This window comes from Panthera onca, chromosome A1, assembly GCF_046562875.1.
Source record: "Panthera onca isolate mPanOnc1 chromosome A1, mPanOnc1 haplotype 2, whole genome shotgun sequence".
NCBI classification, from domain to species: domain Eukaryota; kingdom Metazoa; phylum Chordata; class Mammalia; order Carnivora; family Felidae; genus Panthera; species Panthera onca.
The window spans coordinates 67,170,362-67,192,279 of record NC_138339.1 but is presented as its reverse complement, the minus strand read 5'-3'; the positions used below and the strand labels follow the sequence as shown (position 1 = coordinate 67,192,279).

Genomic DNA, 21,918 nt, shown 5'->3' with positions numbered 1-21,918 from the left:
TCCACTGTTCCCCATTGATTGCTAATGAATTCCATCTCTGGCATGTGGTAAGTTTGTATTTGCTGGATATTTCTAGATTCTGTTCCACTGATCTATTTTAATTTCTCTGTGCCTGCACTCATACCACATTTGTTTTATTTGCTGTAGTTTTATAAATCTTGGTACCTGGTAGAGTGAGTTGTCCTATTTTTGTAAAAATGTGGTTATATTCTGTCTTACTACACTTCCATCGAAATTTCGTATCAGCTTGTTGTCTAATTCAAAGAAAAAATGCCTAGTGCATTTTTTATTATAGTCACATTGAATTTATGAATTAATTTGAGGAGAATTCATATCTTTACAATACAAAGATTGGTTCTTGGTTAAAAGGATGGACTCTGGAGCCAGACCTCCTGGGTTCTAATCCCAGACCTGCTACCTACCTGCACTGATTTTGGGTAAATTCTCTGCCTCGGTTTTCTCATTGATAAAGTATAATGCAAAACTGAAATGTGAGAATTAAATGAGTTAATACATGTAAGAGCACTTAAAGTCTGGCACATGCTAAACACTAAGCAGTATGTATTAGGTGTTATTAATTTTATATCTCCATTCATTTAGGTGTTATTTTTGTTATAAAGTTTTGTAGTGTTCTCTATAAAAGTTTTATACATTTTTAAAATTTATTCCTAGATATTATGTAGTTTTTGTTACTGTTATGACTGGAATTTAATTATCCAGCAACCTTCTTGAACTCTTTCATTAAATTGTCTCAGTAGTTTAAGACTTTCTTACATTTTTCTTGCATTTTCCATATGAACTGTCACATTGTTTGCAAAATAATGGTAATTTTGTGTGTCCTTTGCAGTTTTTTTTCTCTTTATATTGCATAAGAACTCTAGTACGTCTTTGAATAAGAAGCAGTGATACTGTGTACTCAAAAGTTTTTGATAGTTACCCTTTCTCAAGTTAAGGAATTTACCTGCTATTACTCATTTGTTGAGAATTATCCTGAATCTGTTTTGAACTCTATTACTGTTATAATTTTTTAGAATCAGTTTTTCAAAAGTCATACTAACTACCTTCCCTTGAATTGTTAAGTACTTGTTAGTAAGCATAATTTCATAAATATTCGAGGGTATCATACAAAAAAAGAAAGAAATACTACTGGCTTCTTCCATTTTCATTTTCAGAAACAGAAGCACAGGGGTTGTATTACTAGAAATCCCCTACTTCATGGGTCACTTGGGTGGCTCAGTTAAACATCTGACGCTTGATCTCAGCTCAGGTCATGATCTCATAGTTTGTGAGTTTGAACCGCCTATTGGGCTCTGCACTGATAACACAGAGCCTGCTTGGAATTATCTCTCTCTCCCCCTCTCATTCTGCCCATCCTCTGTTCCTGCTCTCTCTTTCTCCCTCAAAATAAATAAAATTAGGAAGGAAGGAAGGAAGGAAGGAAGGAAGGAAGGAAGGAAGGAAGGAAGGAAAGGAATCCTTTATCTCGGTGGATATCAAGACATAGACTGACTTCAAGATTTACTGACATATTGACAATACAGAAATCAAGAGAGATACTAGTTACAATCTCCTACTATCATCTTCTAAATATTAAAATTTTTAATTTAAGATTTTACTGGTGGACCCCCCCACCCCTGGGCTTTGCATCTATGGAGCCCCTCAGGCAGCTTCACTCTGGGCACTGCCCCCCAACTCTGTGCTTTAGGAGATCTGCCCTCTCCAATACTGTCTTGGCAACAGCCCATGCAAGGCAGTGCCACGGACTTGGCAGTGTGCAGGCAGTTCCTATGGTGGCAAGCACCACTCCATAGTGACTCCTACCCTGGAAAAAGGGGAAGATAACCACACATACCAGTCAAAGGAGGCCCCAGAAGTGGACCGGAGGCAGACAAGTGCTCTGACTACAGGTCCTGCCCACCAACAGAACCTTCTCAGGACAACACAGGGAAAACACCCAGCAGTTTGGTGCTACTGTATCTCTAGCACACATCTGGTCTGACTCAACCCAAGCCTAAGGCATACCCAGACTAGTCCACTAATACCACAGGAACCAGATTCTGCCCACAACAAGACAAAGACAGCCATTGCAGATGACTGCACTGGACGAGAAAAGCATCTCAGCTGCAACAGCAGAGCACATGCATCACACATAGGAGACACCCCTGAAGCATCAGGTTCTGGTGAATTAGGGACACTGCACAGCAGGGCACTACTGGACCTCTTCTTCATAAGGCCATTACTTTCAAATGCAGAAGATGTAGCTGTCTTTCCTAACATACAGAAGCAGACATAGAGAGTAGGACAAAATGAGACCGAGGACTATGTCCAAAATGAAACAAAAGGACAAAATCACAACAAGAGACCTAAGTAAAACGGAGATATGCAATATGCCTGAGAATTCGAAGAACCAATCATTAATACACTCACTAGACTTGAGAAAAGAGTGGGGGACATCAGTGAGACCCTTAATGAGATATGAAAGACCCAATCAGAGAACACAATAAATGAAGTTAAAAATACACTAGAGGGAATAAGTAGTAGAAGCACAAGAACAAATAAGCAACTTGGAGGACAGAGTAATGGGAAGTGACCAAGCTGAGCACATGAGAGAAAAAAAATATTATGCAAAATGAGAATAAGCTTAGGGAACTCAGCAACATCATCAAAAATAATAATATTCTCATTATAGGGATCCCATAAGGAGAAAAGGAGGCAAAAAAAATTATTTGAAGAAATAATAACTGAAAACTTACTGAATCTGGGGAAGGAAACAGAAATCCAAATCCAGGAGGCATAGAGATTCCCCAACAAAATCAGTCCAAGAAGGTCTACACCAAGACACATAGTAATTAAGATGGCAAAAGGTAGTGATAAAGAGGCTATCATTCAGGTAGCTAGCAAGGCTATCATTCAGAATAGGAGAAATAAAGAGTTTCCCAAACAAAAAGGAATTCATGACCACTAAACAAGCCCTACAAGAAAAGTTAAAGGAGACTCTTCAAGTGGAAAGGAAAGACCATAAGCAAGAGTAAGGAAAGTAGGAAGCACAGAAGTAGTAAAGAAATAAGTATATCTATAAAAATCAGTCAAGGGACTCACTAAATGAAAGCATGTAAAGTATGATACCATCTACCTAAAATGAAGAAAGGAAAGGAGTGGGTTCAAACTTAAGTGACCATCATTCTAATATAGACTGCTGTATACAGAAGATGTTACAGAAGGAGGGAAGTTGGCGGCTTAGGAGGATGCTGGGCTCACCGCGCATCCTGCTGATCACTTAGATTCCACCTACACCTGCCTAACTAACCCAGAAAACCACCAGAAGACTAGCAGTATGGAGTCTCCGGAGCCAAGCGCAGATGAGAGGCCCACGGAAGAGGGTAGGAAGGGCGGAGAGGCGGTGCGTGCTGCACGGACTGGTGGGAGGGAGCCGGGGCAGAGGGGCAGCCTGCCGGCCAAGCTGAGCCCCCAGGTCTGGCTTGCAAAAGCGGAGGGGCCAGACGGAGTGTGTTCGGACAGCAAGCGGGACTTAACATCTGGAAGGTTATAAGTTAACAGCTCTGCTCGGAGAGCGGGAAGGCTGGAGGACAAAGGGAGGGAGAGTTGCTGAGCCCCCAGACGACAGAGCTCAGTTTGTTGGGGTACAAAGGCGCTCGCCAGTGCCATCTCCCTCGCCCATCCCCCAGCCAAAATCCCAAAGGGAACCAGTTCCTGCCAGGGAACTTGCTTGCTCTGCACAAACACCCAACGCTGTGCTTCTGCGGAGCCAACCCTCCGGCAGCGGGTCTGACTCCCTCCCACTGCCACAGGGCCCCTCCTGAAGTGGATCACCTAAGGAGAAGCGAGCTAAGCCTGCCCCTCCTGCCCCCGTGCACCTTGCCTACCCACCCCAGCTAATATGCCAGATCCCCAGCACCACAAGCCTGGCAGTGTGCAAGTAGCCCAGACGGGCCACGCCACCCCACAGTGAACCCCACCCCTAGGAGAGGGGAAGACACCAGTCTGACTGTGGCCCCAGCGGTGGGCTGGGGGCAGACATCAGGGCTGACCGGCTCCGCCCACCAACTCCAGTTATACACCAGGCACAGGGGAAGTGCCCTGCAGGTCCCCACCACTCCAGGGACTATCCAAAATGACCAAACGGAAGAATTCCCCTCAAAAGAATCTCCAGGAAATAACAACAGCCAATGAACTGATCAAAAAGGATTTAAATAATATAACAGAAAGTGAATTTAGAGTAATAGTCATAAAATTAATCGCTGGGCTTGAAAACAGTATAGAGGACAGCAGAGAAGTTCTTGCTACAGAGATCAAGGGACTAAGGAACAGTCGGGAGGAGCTGAAAAACGCTTTAAACGAAATGCAAAATAAAATGGAAATGATGACGGCTCGGATTGAAGAGGCAGAGGAGAGAATAGGTGAACTAGAAGATAAAGTTATGGAAAAAGAGGAAGCTGAGAAAAAGATAAAAAAATCCAGGAGTATGAGGGGAAAATTAGAGAACTAAGTGATACACTGAAAAGAAATAATATACGCATAATTGGTATCCCAGAGGAGGAAGAGAGAGGGAAAGGTACTGAAAGTGTACTTGAAGAAATAATAGCTGAGAACTTCCCTGAACTGGGGAAGGAAAAAGGCATTGAAATCCAAGAGGCACAGAGAACTCCCTTCAGACGTAACTTGAATCGATCTTCTGCACGACATATCATAGTGAAACTGGCAAAATACAAGGATAAAGAGAAAATTCTGAAAGCAGCAAGGGATAAACGTGCCCTGACTTATAAAGGGAGACCTATAAGACTCGTGACTGATCTCTCTTTTGAAACTTGGCAGGCCAGAAAGGATTGGCACGAGATCTTCAATGTGATGAACAGAAAAAATATGCAGCCGAGAATCCTTTATCCAGCAAGTCTGTCATTTAGAATAGAAGGAGAGATAAAGGTCTTCCCAAACAAACAGAAGATGTTACATACAAGCTGAATGGTAACTACAAATCAAAAACAAGTAATAAATATGCAAGAAATAGAGGAATCCAACTATATCACTAAAGAAAGCCAACTAATCTTGAGAAAAAAGAGCAAGAGAAGAAACAAATGGGGAAAAACTACAAAAACAACCATAAAAGAAGTAACAAAATGGCAATAAATATATACTATCAATAATTACTTTGAATGTAAATGAACTAACCACTCCAATCAAAAGACATAAGGTGATGGAATGAGTAAATAAAACAAGACTCTATATGCTGCCTACAAGAGACTCATTTCAGACCTAAAGGCACATGCAGATTGAAAGTGAAGGGATGGAAAAGCATTTATCATGCATATGGGTGTGAAAAGAAAGCCAAGGTAGCAATATTTATATCTGACAAAATAGACTTTTAAACAAAGACTATAACAAGAGCCAAAGAAGGGCACCATATGATCATTAAGGGGACAATGCAAGGAGATCTAACAGTTGTAAATATTTATGTATCCAACATGGGAACACCCAAATATTTAAAGCAGTTAGTAACAAACATGAGGAAATAATAGAGAGTAATACAATAATGGTAGAGGACTTTAACACCCCACTTAAGATCATCCAAACAAAATCAAAATGAAACAGTGGCTTTGAATGACACACTGGACCAGGTGGATTTAACAGATACATGCAAAATATTGCATCTTAAAACAGCAAAATATACATTTTTTTCAAGGGCACATGGAACATTTTCCAGAATAGATCACATATTAGGCCACAAAACAAGTCTCAACAAATTCAGAAAGATCAAAGGCAATCCATGCATCTTTTGTGACCACAACACTGTGAAATTAGAAATAAACCACAAGAAAAAATCTGGAAATACAACAAATACCCGGAAGCTAAATAACATGCTACTAAGTAATGAATGAAGTCAACCAAGAAGTCAAAGAGGAAATCGGAAAATACATGGAGACAAATGAAAATGAAAACACGGTGGTCCCCAATATTTTTGAATTCTATTCTAAAAGGGAACTTTATAGCAATACAGGCCTACGTCAGGAAGGACAACAGATCTCAAGTAAACAACCTAACATTACACCTAAAGGAGCTAAAAAGAAGAACAACAACATAAAAAAAAATCCAAAGAAATAAATAATAAAGATTAGAGCAGAAATAAATGAAGTAGAAGCTTAAAAAAAAATAGTAGAATAGGTCAACGAAAGCAGAAGCTGGTTCCTTGAAAAGATCAACAAAATTGATAAGCCGTTAGCCAGACTCATCAAAAAGAGAGAGAGAGAGGTCTCAAAATCAGAAATGAAAGAGGAGAAATAACTGACCAAAAATACAAAGGATTATACGGGAATATTTTGAAAAATCATATGCCAAAAAATTGGGCAACTTAGAAGAAATGTATAAATTCCTAGAAACCTGTAACTTTCCAAAATTGAATAGGAAAAAATGGAAAATTGGAAAAGACCAATTACCAGAAATAAAATCAAAAAATTGCCAGCAAACAAAAGCCCAGACCAGATGGCTTCACTGCAGAATTCTACCAAGCATTTAAAGAAGAGTTAATACCTGTTCTTCTCAAACTACTCCAAAAAAATAGAAAAGGAAGGAAAACTTCTAAATTCATTCTACAAGACATGCATTACCTTGCTCCAAAAAAACAAAGACACTAGAAAAAAAAACTACAGGCCAATATCTCTGATGAACATAGATGCAGAATTCCTCACATAATATTAGCAAACCAGATCCAACAATACATTAAAAAAAAAAATTCACCACCAAGTGGGATTTATTTCCAGGATGCAAGGATTCCTCAATATTCACAAGTCAATCAACATGATACATTGCATCAATAAGAGAAAGGATTAAAGACATGTGATCATTTCAGTAGACACAGAAAAAGCATTTGACATAATAAAACATCCATTCATGATAAAAACCCTCCACAAAGTAGATTTAGAGGGAACATACTTCAACATAACAAAGACCATATGTGAAAAACCCAGAGCTAACATCATCCTCATTGGGGAAAAACTGAGAGATTTTCCCTTAAAGTCAAGAACAAGACATGGATGTCCACTCTCACTTGTATTCAACATAATACTGGAAGTCCTAGCCACAGCATTCAGACAAGAAAAAGGAATAAAAGGCATCCGGATTGGTAAGAAAGAAGTAAAACTTTCACTATTTGCATATGACGTGATACTATATTGAAAACCCTAAAGGCTCCACCAAAAAAAACCTACTAGAATTGATAAAGGAATGCAGTAATGTCCCAGGATACAAAATCACTGTATAGAAATCCATAGCATTTTTATACACTAATAATAAACCACAGAAAGAGAAATTAAGAAAACAATCCCATTTATAACTGCACCAAAAATAATAAAATATCTAGGAATAAACTTAACCATGGAGGTGAAAGACCTGTACTCTGAAAACTATAAAACACTGATGAAAGAAATGAAAGATGTCACAAAAATAGAAAGACATTCCACGCTCATGGGTTGGAAGAACAAATGTTGTTAAAATATCCATACCAAAGCAATCTACAGATTTGACGCAATTCCTGTCCAAATATCAATAGCATTGTTTACAGAACTAGAACACATAATCCTAAAATGTGTATGGAACCACAGAAGAACACAAATAGCCAAAACAATCTTGAAAAAGAGCAAAGCTGGAGGCATCACAATTTCGACTTCCAAGTTATATTACAAAAATGTAGTAATCAAAATAGTATGGTGCTGGCACAAAAATAACTACATAGATCAGTGGAACAGAATAGAAAAGCCCGAAATGAATCCACAGTTACATGGTGAATTAGTCTTCAACAAAGCAGGAAAGAATATGCAACAGACAAAAGACAGTCTGTTCAACAAATAGTGTTGGGAAAACTGGACAACAACATACAAAAGAATGAAACGGGACCACTTTCTTACACCATCCACAAAAATAAAATCAAAATGGATGAAAGACCTATACGTGAGACCTGAAACCATAAAAATCCTAGAAAGGAATGCAGGCAGTAATTTCTCTGTCATCAACCATAGCAACTTTTTCTAGGTAGGTCCCCTGAGGCAAGGAAACCAAAAGCAAAAGTACACTTAGGACCACATCAAAATAAAAAGCTTCTTAATAATGAAGGAAACAATCGACAAACGAAGACAACTGACTAAATGGGAAAATATTATTTGCAAATGACATATGATAAAGGGTTAGTATCCAAATATATAAAGAACTTATACAACTCAACACCCAAAGCCAAACAATAAATCCAATGAAAAAATGAACAGAAGGGGCACCTGAGTGGCTCCATCAGTTAAGCGTCTGACTCTGGACTGTTGGTGAGGATGTGGAGAAAAAGGAGTACTCATGCCCTGCTGCTGGGAATGCAAACTGGTGCAGCCACTGTCGAAGACAGTATGAAGGTTCCTCAAAAAGTTAAAAATAGAACTACCATATAATCCAATAATTGCACTACTGAGTATTTACCCAAAGAATACAAAACCATTAATTCAAAAGGATCTCTGCACCCCTGTGTTTGTTGTGGCATTATTTATAATAGTCAAATTATGGAGACAGACCAAGTGTCCATTGACTGATGAATGGATAAGGAAGAGTGGTGTGTATATGCAGTGGAATATTATTCAGCCATAAAAAAGAATGAAATCTTTCCATTTGTAATGACATGGATGGAGCTAGAATATGCTAAGTCAGGGAAAGACAGATACCATATGATTTCACTCATATGTGGAATTTGAAAAACAAATTAATGAAGTGGGGGGCAGAAATAGAGAAGCAAACCAAGAAACAGACTCTTAACTATAGAGAACAAACTGATGGTTACCAGAGGGGAGGTGGGTAGGGAGACAGGTGAAATAGATGACTGGGATTAAGGACTGTACTTAACATGATGAGCACTGAACAGTGTGTAGAATTGTTGAATCACTTTATACCTGAAATTAATGTAGCACTGTATGTTTACTGGGACTAAAATTAAAAACTTAATGAAAATTTTTAAAAAATATTTTATTGGTGGCAGGGAGCTTGTTACATAAAGAGGAAAACCAGTATTCTGAAGCTGATTGTGTATAGTTTTGTTGTTTTCATGTAAAGCCAGAAATTGTTTATCATATGGTTGTAGAGGTAACCACTGATATCTGCGGTATCTTTATAGAGCTACTGAAAATATAGGCATTTTTCCTTCCTTCACCATGTTTTCATGATATAAATTAGATAAGGAAGGGTTTGTTAGAGAAATTTATTTACCTTAAGTTCACTGTTTTCACAATTACAATAGAGTATGAGCATACTTATAGTTTTATGAGGGAAAGGAGGAGAGGGAGGGAAGGAAGGATTTGGTTTTGGGAGGGTTTTTTTGTTTGGTGAGCACAATTTTGAGTTTTTCTGTGGTTATTTATCATAACATTAAATAATAGCGGCAATAAATGTTTTTACTGTGTAGTAAAATCATAAGGATACTGTATTTAAATAAAACTAAATAGATCAGTGTAAGTTTTATAGTATAGATAGCTAAAGCTATTTTAGTACTTTTATTATTTATCTGTTGGGATATGCATGCTCAGGAATCTTTTACTGATAGGGCACACACACAAAAAAAAAAGTTTAGAAATGACTCCATCTAGCTTCTAACACATTTTTCGCCCATTAAAATAATTACCCGTAATTTTTCATGCCTCAATATTAGGATGTCACTATAGAATTATTTCAGAAGATGATACAACATTGATAGTACTTGTTTCTTTCTTTTTTTTTTTTTAATACACTTTCCTTATCAAGGGTGACAAACCAAAACAAAAGCCTGAACATGTAAAAACCCAGGGTGCTAGAAATACAAACTCAGTTCATTCAAACTCAAGCTCATCCAGACCCTGGTCTCAATCCCTAGTGAGGTACATGTGAGCACCAAGTCAGGGAGAGGGGGACAGGAGTGATGCCAAGAGAAAGAATGGGAAGGGGACTCCCATAGGCCCCTAGGGATCACCCTCACGGTGGTACCTCCACCTTCCCAGTGACAGTGAAGACATACTAGGCCCTAATCTTTTGACCCTCACCCCAGCCCTGGCCAGGGCTTCGAATGCCAATCCCAAATGGTTCTACCCTCCCTTGCTCCAGCCTCACTTCCACCCTCACTTCTACCCTCACTCTTCTCCACACTCTTCCCTGTGATTAGTAGCAGGTTAGGATACTGTGTGAGCCACAGTGAGTCTGGGGGCCAGGAGAGGCAGAGTGGAGACGGTTGAAGAGAGGAGATGAAGAGCTGTCCAAGGATCCCTCTCCTCATGGGATCCCAGACCGTGCAATCAGCAACTCTTTTGCGTCCACTCAGATCTGAGAAGGTGCACTGTGGGCATAAGCAGCTATCCTGGAGACCTGCTGTAAGTTGGAAAAAAGGGATGGGCTCGCTAGCCAGCCTTTGGTGGGGCTGGCTGGTTTGAGATGGCACCGGCAGCAGTTTCTTCAGTGGGTCAGGCTGCAGCTCGGCACAGCCAAGCGGGTGCTGGGCAGTACTTTTTTCTAAAACCTATGTGTTTGTTGTCATGAAGGTAATTAAAAATCATTTCACTTTGCAAGGTTTTCATATACAAGTGATTTGGTTTTTCTCGCTTCCACTTGTGTTCATAAAAATTAAAGCAAAATTTAGCTTTTTGTAAAAAGCACTTTTCCCACATTGTTTCAATTCCATGTCGTTTGATCTATAGTAAATTCTTTGTGTTCATTTACTGGTCTTAAGATAATGGGGAAGCACAAAGCTTCTAACATTGTGATCCTAGTGTTGGGAATAAAAATAATGTTTAGCTGCAGAGGGTATTTGGGAAAACTATATCTGAAAGGTACATCTGACTTATAATAGGAATAACTCTGGGAAAGGTTAGTCCTACTGTTTAAACCCTAATATTTATAAAAACAAATCAGATGTTCTTTCCCTTAACACATACACCATGCTTTCTTGAAATCTGTTACATTATACTAGCATCTGGATAAATATAAAGATCAAACTCAGGTGTAATTTTGTCTTTGGACTATTTTTTGAGAATGACTTAAATATGAATTTTTATACCACATGTGCCATGCAATTTGATACATGACTTTATGTGTACAATTTTCCTAAATAAATCTATCATGTAAAGTTAGATGTATTAAAAAATTGAACTGCCCCATATGTCATCAGTGTGTGACTATGTACACATTATCTAACTTCTTATGGAAGAATGATGTAGCATATCCCTGAGCTACTAAATGATAGCCATAGTATGACTATTTACACTAATGTTTTTAATAAAATTAGATCTAATTTGGTCACTTTTTTATTTTAGCGAAGAGTAACCAGAATTCAACAAATAGAGAAGGACATACTTCGTATACGACAGCTTTTACAGTCCCAAGCCACAGAAGCAGAGGTTGGTAAATTGTTTCTTTTTCATTTACAGACACAAAAATAGGTAATTATTCTAAGAAAAGAAAATATGTATAATTAATGTGACATTGAAATATAGATGTTCTTCTAGAGAATGGAGACACTTCATAAGTTTTTTTCATGAAATTAAATGAATTATCAAAAACCTTGACTATGTTGATCTTTTAATAACTCCTATGCAATTAAAATTTATCGAGCCATAAATACAGATACCTTACTTCAGTTATCAAATTACATATAATCAGATAACTAACTTAATTTGGCTATTATCAACTAGTAAATAAGCTATAACTTGTATGTAATTCATGATTAAAATTCATCATACAAAGTTATTTATGCTTGCTCCACAATCCTCATTAAAATGACACTAAAAGGATGAAATTAAAAAGGCAGAGACAAGGGAGGTAACATCATAAAATTTGGGGAACTGAAAAGCAGGTAAATAAATGCACTGTTTTAGCATATGGCAGTGAATTAACCCCTAAGTCAGCAATAGAAAGTCATGAAGCAACTCATTTTATACTGTGGAGTTCCAAAACAGTTACCTCTGGATGTGAAGATTAAAAAAAGTGACTAAAATTTTAGTGAGAGGATGGTTGAAAATGGTTAAGAAGCAGGTGGCACCTCTAGAGCCTGTCTTCAACTCTCAGTAGCTGGGTGAGTTCTTTCTAATCCCAGCAAAAGATGAAGGACTTATTCTAGAAAGAAGAAAAGATCTTCAGATAGGGGTAAGCCCAGTGTAACTGAAATTACATGCTAAAAACTGAATTGAGTGAAAATTTACCTACTGAATGCTGAAACCCTCACTGAATCCAGGCTTATAATACAGACAAGGTGCTAGAAGCAACTTCTTTAAGAAATGTGATTAACCCAAGAAAACAGACCTAAATGTACTGACATTGGAGGATTCCCCAATAAAACGACCCAGCTGGACCACCCAAAAAAATAGCTGTAGTTGCCAGTCTTTATCCCTCATGTATAGAGCTTCACTTAACCTTTTCATAGGTAGCCCATTCCGAAGTAGGGATGGACTATGCAGAAAGAAGAACACTTTAAAACATAAAACGAACATTAATATTCTCAGATAAATGATAATGCATCCATAGTGCAAAGAAACCATGGTACACAAAAGGAATATTCAAAGAATTCAGGAAAGAGTTCTTAGGAATTAAAATTGTGGTAGCAGAAATGAAAACTCAGAGTAGAAGATAAATTTTCCGGAAAATAGAACAGAAAGATATGAGATGAAAAACAGAAAAGATGAGAAAATCAGAGAATCATTCCCGGAGGGTTCAATATTCAAATAAAGAGGAGTTCCAGAAAGAGAATGGAGGAGCTAGAGGGAGCAAATGATCACAGAAGTAAATTAAAATATCCCAGAACTGGGGGGCATAGTTTTCCAAATAAAATGGTCTCTCCAATATCTAACACCACAGATGAAAATAATCCCACAGCAGGCACATCATGGTGCCATTTCATCTCACTAGAAATAAAAAGAAAGTCCTAAAACATTCTGGAGAAAGGAAAACAACTTCACACATACAAACAAAAATATAAATGTCTTTAGATACATAAACAGCAACACTAGAAGCTGGGACGTAGAATACCAACTTCTTAAAACTTCTGAAAGAAAATTATTTCCAGCTATGTTCTAATACCTGTTTCCTGACATACTGGGTGTCCTATAATTCTACTCAGTTCTGAAACTACCCAGAGTGTAGACCCCATATTTAAGGGTAAAGTCATTCCCAAGACTACCATCACTTCAGACACCAATTGCAAGTGTCAGGCATCCCCAAGCAAACTGCACTTTACTTTGCCCACCTTGCTGTAAATTCTACCCTAAGTGGGGATGTTCCAGTACAATTCACTTCTGACAGTAACTACCTAGAGTTAACCTAACACATACAGGTTAATGGTAGAGTCCTTCACAAAAATAACCCCACTTCACATGCCAAGCTACCCATACTTCTGCCCAACTGGCTACAAAATTGGGGCTTCCCACACCTGCCTAGGTTCAGTAATTCACTGGAATGACTCAGAACTCATTGGAAATACTACACATACAATTACAGTTTTATTTTAGAGGATTCAGATCAGGAACAGCCGAATGAGGAGACTTACAGGGCAAGATGTGGGGAAAGTGAAGGATAAAGAATGCAGAGCTTCCGTGCTCTCATAGAGTCTGGATACATCATTCCCCCACACATCAGTATGTTCATCAGCCAGGAGGCTCCACTGAGCTTCAGTGTCCACAGTTTTATTGGGGTTTCATTATGTAGACATGCTTGATTACATAGGTGACTATATGATTGACCTCAATTTCCAGTCCCCCTCTTCCTCCTCCCTGGAGACTTGTCTGACCCAAAGTTCCAATCTTCTAGTGACCTGTTTCTTTATGCCTGACTCTTAGTATCATAGGAACTTTGGCTGCAGTACATCCGAATTTGAAATATGTAGAAACGTGTTTGCTAAGTAGGCAGTTTAAGTACAAGTACAATTAAGTCCTACTCCTAAAAGCAGTTTTAACTTGGCTGTCCTAAGCCAATGATAACCAAATAATATATGTATAATATAAGGAATAAGTTGTCCATTTTGCAGTGTTGACTCTTAAAGACTAGAAAAAAAAATGGTGTCTCTGCTCCTTTTTCAGTTTCACTAGTGTTGTTACATGGTAGTATTCTGGTCGTTATAACCTCTTTGACTTTACGGTGTAGTTTATCTTTTTTTTTTCCTTGATTAAACTTATTACACTCTATTTTTAAAATTATTTTTAAAGAGGCAGCCTTTTGTTTTCATTGAGCAACACTGCATTTTATATTTTCTCTTCTGACATTTTCTGCTTTGAGTTTCCACTGCCAAGTTTCTCACTTCTTAAGTTACATTTTTTTCTTCCGTCTTTTTATATTCTGATTATTGCTGTTTGTCTGCATCTAACAAGTTCTTTTATATTTTGAAATCAATATTCACATTTGTTTTTTTAGTTGATTGAATTTTTTATTTGTATGAAACAGCTCTCCTTATTACATTTAATGCTCTTCACCTTAAATTTCGTTGTTTGCTATTAATATTACTACACTAGCTTTTTGTTATCATTTTCCCACTATAGCATATTCCCTCCCTGTATTTCCAAAATTTCCAACTTTCTGGCTTCTGGAAAGCCCTAAAAAATTGTCATTTGTTAATTGCAATCCTTATTTTTCAGCATTAGTATAAGTTTATTGCAGGTTGGGGACTTGTTCATGTTGTTTGGATTTGTTCAAAACTTTTTATTCATATCATTGGATTTGGGTCCAACTGTCTACCATTGTGATCCAGTCTCTCTTGCTTTCTTTTGTTATGAAAATGATTATGTCAGTCATAGCCTACAGTGGTTACATTTAGTCTACTAGTTCAGTGAATGTACATTAAAGGAAGGTGCCATCTCACATTTAAGAAAGAACCAAAATCTTTTTTTTAATTTTGCTTTTTGAAGTTTTTTTATTCCATTGTCGTTGTTTTGCTAATATAGATAAGTGGGAGAACCTGGAAAATGGAGAAAACCAGGGTTTGGACACTCACAAATTCGTTCATATTCCGTGTATACAGGGAAAGAGAAGATTTCTGTCAAATAATTTCTCTACAATGAAGCATATTTCTTACAGCACTGTCTTTGTCCTACCTGCTGACAACTCTGATTTAGGGTTTAAATGCTGTACATAATTCAAGTGATGTAATTATTGCACATGGTTCAAATCTCAAAAGTTACAAAAAGATATGTGAGACAGCCAGTGCTACCACTTTCTTGTTTATCTTTTCAGTTGGGTTATTTACTGACAAGCAAATACGTTTGGGGAGATCAAAAAGATAGGAGCTGTGAGAATTTTAGCATGGTTGTAAAATCTCTAGATAGCCAGTGAGAAATATTTATTAAAATCCTATGCAAAGTACTTTTACAACTCATTAATAGGGAGATAGCTCAATTTTAAAATGGGCAAAAGATTTGAATAGACATTTCACCAGAAAATATACAGGAATGGCTGATAAACATGAAAATAAGCTTATCATCATTAGTCATTAGGGAAGTGCAGATGAAAACTAGAGTGATATCCCACCTTACCCCATTAGGTTGGCTATAATCATAAAGACGGTAATAAACATTGGCAAGGATGTGGATAAATACAAGCCATCTTACATTGCTGTTGAGAATGTAAAATAGTATAACCACTTGAAAACAGTTTGGAAGTTGCTTAAAATATTAAACATAAAGTCACCATGTGACCCAGTAATTCCACTTCTAGGTATACCCGTCCAAGAAAGTGAAAACATGTGGCCACACAAAGACTTTAACTTGAATGTTTATAGCAGTATTATTCATAATAGCCCCAGAGTAGAAACAGTGCAAATGTATATCAACTGGTGAATAAATAAACACAATGTGTATATCCTTACAATGGAGTACTGTTTGGCTGTAAAAAGGAGTAAATTGGTGATACATACTATAACATGGATCAACATCAAAAACATTATACTGAGTAAAATAACCAGACATGTAAGCCCATATATTTCATTTATAAAAAATGTCTAGAAAAGGCAAATTTATAAAGACAGAAAGTGGGTAAGCCAGAGACATGAATGGGAATGAGGATTGGCTGTAAGTGAGCACAAGGAATCTTATTAGAATGGTGAGAATGTTCTAAAGCTGGATTATGGTGATGCTTGGTAAGCTTACAGAAAAATTGTCTAAAATGGGTGTATGTTGTGGTATATAAATACCTCAACAATTTTTTTTTTAATTTTTTCAGCCCTTAGCGTAGACAACTTTGAGGAAGTTGTCCAGCAATGCTGGAAATGAGATCTCTAGTTAGATTGTTCTTTTTTTTTTTTTTTTTTTTAAGTTTGTTTATTTTGAGAGAGAGTGAGCACAAGCAGGGCAAGGGCAGAGGAAGAGGGAGAGAGAGAGAATCCCAAGCAGTCTCTACAATGTCATCATGGAGCCTGATGTGGGACTCAAACCCACGAACTGTGAGACTATGACCTAAGCCGAAACTAAGAGGGGGATGCTTAACCCCCTGAGCCATCCAGGCACCCCAGGATTATTCTTTCATAAGAATCAGCAATAGTCTCTTTACCTTCAGTGTTAGCAGTATCTTTGGACAGTGATAAAGAGTGCAGGCAGGCCTGTAGCCTAGGATCAGTAAAAGAATAAAGGGAAGTAAATAACAAATAAGGAAAGAAGAAAAAGGAAAGAAAATAAAGATAGTAAGTGTTAAATATTAGTTTAGGCCCCAGAGTCAGACTTGTGATCCCCACTCTGACTCTGCCATTTACTAAGTATGTGACCTAAAGCCAGATACTTATATTATCTGTTTCTCAGTTTCTTTATCTGTATAGTGGGGATAATAATAATACCTATGTCACAGAGCTGGTATGAGGATTAAATGAATCAATAGATGCCAAGTGATTAGTGCATAGTAAACATTAGACTTTTTTTTAACTTTATCATATTCATCATCCTCACCATCATCAAATGGGCCTGGTAATCCTTCAGGACTACTGTGTTTCTGTGGATCTCCATTCTTCTCTTGGAAATGACTTATCTCCCTCCCTTTAATAATTCCACCTCCTCCTTCCTAGAGAAATCAGAACTGCCTGCCCTTCCTATTAGGAAGCATTCTACCTTCCTTCTTGTGCTTTGGATTTTCAACTCCTGCCTTTTCGGGGACTTCTTACTCTTATTTCTTTTCTCACATTTATCTTCTTCTTCAGTGGTACCTTTGCATTGACATTTAAACATCCTCAAGTCAAGACTCAAGTCTTCATAATATAAAATGAACCTTCCTCAATTCTGCCTCTCCCTGCAGCTGTCTTCCTTCATCTGTCCCCTTCTCTCCCTCATTGTCTTTTCCCACTTCCCCACTCTAAAGGTGTTTCTAGACTCCAAGTCTGTATTTTCTTCCCACCATCCACTCTTAAAATACACCAATCTAGTCTCTACTCCCAAATGGATCATCAGCGACTTCTGTATTATTAATTAAATTGGTATTTTCAATCTTAATCTTGACATTTTCTACATGATTTAACACTTCCTGTTTCTTGAAATATTCTTCTCTTGGCATCTATGACAACGTTTTTTGGTGTTTTCCCACCTCTTTGGCTTTTATAGGCTCATGTTCTTTTATCTGGACATTAATTATAGGCATTCCTTAAATCTTCTCTTTTGTCTGTATTAGCTCTCCCTTAGACCATCTCATTAATGCTTAGAGCTTCACTTACCTTCTATACACTGTTGGCTCTCAAATTCATTTTCTAGCCCTGAGTTCCAGACTCCTAAATCTGTCTGCCTACTCTGAATCTCCACTAAGATGTCTCAAAGATACTTTAAATCCAATATATCCAAAACATAATTAATGATCTTCTCCTAAGTCCTTCTTACCATGCCTCTACCCCCTCCAAAAACCCCTCACGCCCTTACTATTACCTTCTCTGCACATGACACCATTGTTATTCAGTTGTGTAAGCTAAGGAACAAAGGAATTATTCTTGACACCACATCTCTTCCTTTACTCCATATCCAATCATATCAAGTTCTTCAGATTTACCTCTCTGTCTCTACTTCTTTTATCTTTACCACTGCTTGCCTAGTGTCAGGTACCATCATCTCACACTTACATTGATATATTAGCCTCCAAACTGGTCTCTATGTTTCCTATCTACTTAGGCCATTTAAATTTAAAATTAAAATTTTACCTTAAAAGATCAATTTATATTAACTTTTCCCATTAATAATCTAGTATTGGTTATGTGAGGGCAGGAGTGACGTATGAGAATTATACTAAAATTCAACAAAGTAAGATTTATTGTTTTTACCTTTTTTTTGTTCTGTTCTCTGCACATGATTTTTTGATGTACTAGAACAAACCATGCTCCCTCCTACTCTAGGTCCGTGATCTTTTTATCTAAAACCTTCCTCTAACCCTGTCCCTTTTCCCAGAATTCCTGTTTATTTTTTAGGTCTCAGTTCTAACAGTACTTCCCTAAGAGGACTCTTTCCCAAACTCAGGCCTTGTGATATCCCTCTGCTATACATTCTCACAGCACTTTGTACTCTTTATTTCAGTGTGCTTGTCAAAGTTTTAACTTTATTGTTAGCTCTCTCATTATTTGATAGTATCCCTGATGAGACAATAAGCTTGAGCACATAGAGCAATGTCTGGTTTTGCCAGCCCTGTAGTCTCTAGCACCTAGTACAAGTAACAGAGCAGATGCTCAATAATTACTTTTGCATTGACATCTTTAATTATGTTAGTATAAAGTCTTTGTGTTTTTAGTGGTTTTTGATTCATTTTATCTCTCGATTGACTTTGTGTATGTCTCTACTTCTGTTGAATTTGTTGAATTTTCTAGTGTGATTTTCAGATGATACAATTCTTTTTCTGAATTATTGGGGCTTCCTCATTCTTGCCTACATATAACTCATGCTGGCTTATTGATGGAAATATTGCATGTAAAGTAACTTTTCAGTCAAAATTTAAATGGTTTAGGAAAGCTTGGTATGTAAAGAAATTTTAGTGGAAGCCATTTTGTAATTTAATTATCACTATTAAATATGCCAAGTTTTTTAAAGGGTGATTTTTATTTTAGAGTATCATTTTCCTAGAGCAAGCAAGCACATTTGTAATTGTTGCTATGAAAAATAATGGAAAAATTATTTTACTTATTTGATTCTGCAGTGGTATTTTTACAGAGTGACTGCTGTGTACTGGATATAATCTATCCTGAAATGACTGCTTTTACTGGATATAATCTGTCATTTTCATTTCATATAACAGATGGTGGTTACATTAAAAAAGGTTTTTGGTTTTATTCATATCAGATTCTAAGAGCTTATTGATTTCATCTGACTTTTATTAGCAGAGGATGTATATATATTCTGTGTATAAATATACCTATACGGAAGGTATTTGTAAGCTTAGGTAATAGTTTAACTGTTATATTTGCAGCTACATTGAATGCCAGAACCATGTGACCTTGTGGAAGACACACTTATTTATTCTAGTGGGGTTATATCCCTGATAGTGATGCGAGCACAGCTGGTGGAGGATGGTGTTTCTGTGAGTCTCAGAAAATCCTTTGTCTTGTGCGGCTCTAATGCTCAAGGGACACACTTCACTTTCCTCCTGCTGAAATAGTCAACTGCCAAACATGCTGGAGGTTATGAAGTATAAAGTGCAGTTCTTTGCTTTTGTAAACCTATATAATTGATATATTCAGAGCTTTAATACAGGACAGGAAAAAAAGCTGTGGGCTAAGAAAGCATACACCATTTTTGCATGTAATGATATTAACTCCATATTAACAGAGGTCATCTCAGAGCAAGCATGAAGCCGGCTCACATGAAGCTGAGCGGCAGAATGAAGGTCAAGGAGTGGCAGAAATCAACATGGCAACTCCTGGTAGTGGTCAGGTAAAGAAATTTATTGGTTTTCTTTTTAATTAACTATTTAAATATTTCTAAAGGAATATGGGGTGAGATAGTCCTCAGAATGATCTGTAAATCTTATTGATTTCCTTAATCCTGAATGGATATCTCCGGAAGAATTTAGTGCCAAAATGCTATATCTAAAAATGTTAGATATTTATATAAACATCTAACAATAACGTTTCAAAATTTCTAATTTAGAGCTGTATTTTATACCTCTAAATTCTGTATTTCTGTTTTAGTCTGAAATGATTAACATGAGTAGAGGGGTTTTTTTGAAAAATAAATGCTAAGCTGCATTTTGCTTATATATATGATTTGACCTAGTTGTTATTGCTTGCATTGAACAGATTTGCTCTTTCTCTAAGGCATTCTTTGAAAGGGATTATTTGCAAAGACATTTTTATGTTTTTAAAAATGATCATAAGGACTTTGTTATAATTCTTTTTTTCTTTTGTACTTTAACATTACATAAATCTGAAATCAAAATTTTATAATTGAAAAAAATGATACTAATGCTCATAAAAAGTAAAGAGACCTAGCCTAGTCATGTTTAACCATTATCACATCATTGCTAGCAAAATTGTGGAAGTCAACTTGATTTTTTTTTTTTTTTAATGTAAAACGGTTGTCTTGTTATCCTGCCATTAGTTTTCTATTAGAGTTTTATTGGAATGCATCCTCATATGACAGAATTTTCCTTGGAGTGTTACGTATTCTCCACATTTTTTTCAATGAATATTTTTTTGTTGTAAATGAGTGATTTTTTAAAATAGAATTTCACTAAGTTTTTAAAGATAATTTCCCTACTCATGATGTAAAATACTCCTTTAGTGTCTCTGGTTGTTTTTGATGATACTATATTTTTAAAAAAGAAATGTATTAAAATTTAAAGCTTAAAATGTCTCATAATTATGTAAATTTATTTTACTGAGTTAAAAAAAGAGATACTTCATTTTTAGTATTACTAATTACCATTATACTGGGGGAAAACTTCAGCTATAAATGGTAAACTGGGGCAAAAGAAATTATATTTAACACATTTGAGTTATTCTTTATATTTTGGGAATTATTCGGGAAGTTTATATTTTCCTCCACATATCTAGAAAGAAGAAAATTTTTATGTTCTTGACAGAAAAAAATTGTTTGCCTCAGATTAGACCACCTATTAATGCTTTGGATCATGTTCCAGTTATTATGTATTTTAAAGTCTCATTTATCAATAAGTTGTCTATCCCATTTAAAATCTAATAACTGAGGGGTGCCTGGGTGGCTCAGTTGGTTAAGCATCTGACTCTTGATTTCAGCTCAGGTCATGATCTCACAGTTCATGAGTTCAAGAACCGATTTGGGTTCTGTGGTGACAGCTCGGAGCCTGCCTGTGATTTTCTCTCTCCCTCTCTCTCTGCTCCTTCCCTGCTTATGAGCATGCACTCTCTTGCTCTTTCTCAACATAAATAAACTTTAAAAATAATAATAATTGGATCCTTACCACACTTTTTATATCAGAATTAATTCTAAGTAGATTAGATTTCATGTCAGAAATAAAAATTAAAAATATAAAAAGATTAGAAAATATATACATATAAAGATTAGAAAAATGTGGGTAGAATGATTATAATCATGAGGGAAATCATGAGGTGGGAAAACGGAAAAAATCAGTAGCTTTCACATAAAAACATAAAACTCAAGTACACCATAAAATTATGGCATGGTTACAAGACAAAAATTAAGATCTCATTATTTACAATTATTTATAACAAGAAAAAGTTACATTTCAAAATACATAAAGAGTATAAATTAATTAAAGATCATTAAAACATGAACAAATGACGTGACATGAACAGGAACTAAAAAGAAAAATAAAATGACGTTTAAACATATGGAAAGGTCATCAGTTTCATAGTAATGATATATAAATATCAACTATAGCCAAAATAAGATTTTTTTTTTTTTTTGGATGCCATTGGGTAGACAAAGATCATTAACACTCAGTGTTGATAATGGTAAGTTTATAAGCATTCTCATGTGTGAAATGGAA

General features: G+C 36.5%; 1 protein-coding gene across 11 annotated transcripts in view; it reads left to right on the top strand.

Annotated features, from left to right (window-relative positions):
* APC (APC regulator of Wnt signaling pathway) overlaps positions 1 to 21,918 on the top strand; it is a 148,710-nt gene that overhangs the window by 96,456 nt on the left and 30,336 nt on the right. For 10 of the 11 annotated variants that reach the window (XM_078447451.2, XM_078447447.2, XM_078447427.2 and 7 more), the window contains 2 exons: positions 11,316 to 11,399; positions 19,758 to 19,862. In XM_078447451.2, the coding sequence (XP_078303577.2) occupies positions 11,316 to 11,399; positions 19,758 to 19,862 (189 nt within the window). The remainder of the gene's footprint in view (positions 1 to 11,315; positions 11,400 to 19,757; positions 19,863 to 21,918) is intronic. The other variant, XM_078447440.2, reaches the window with a different exon arrangement.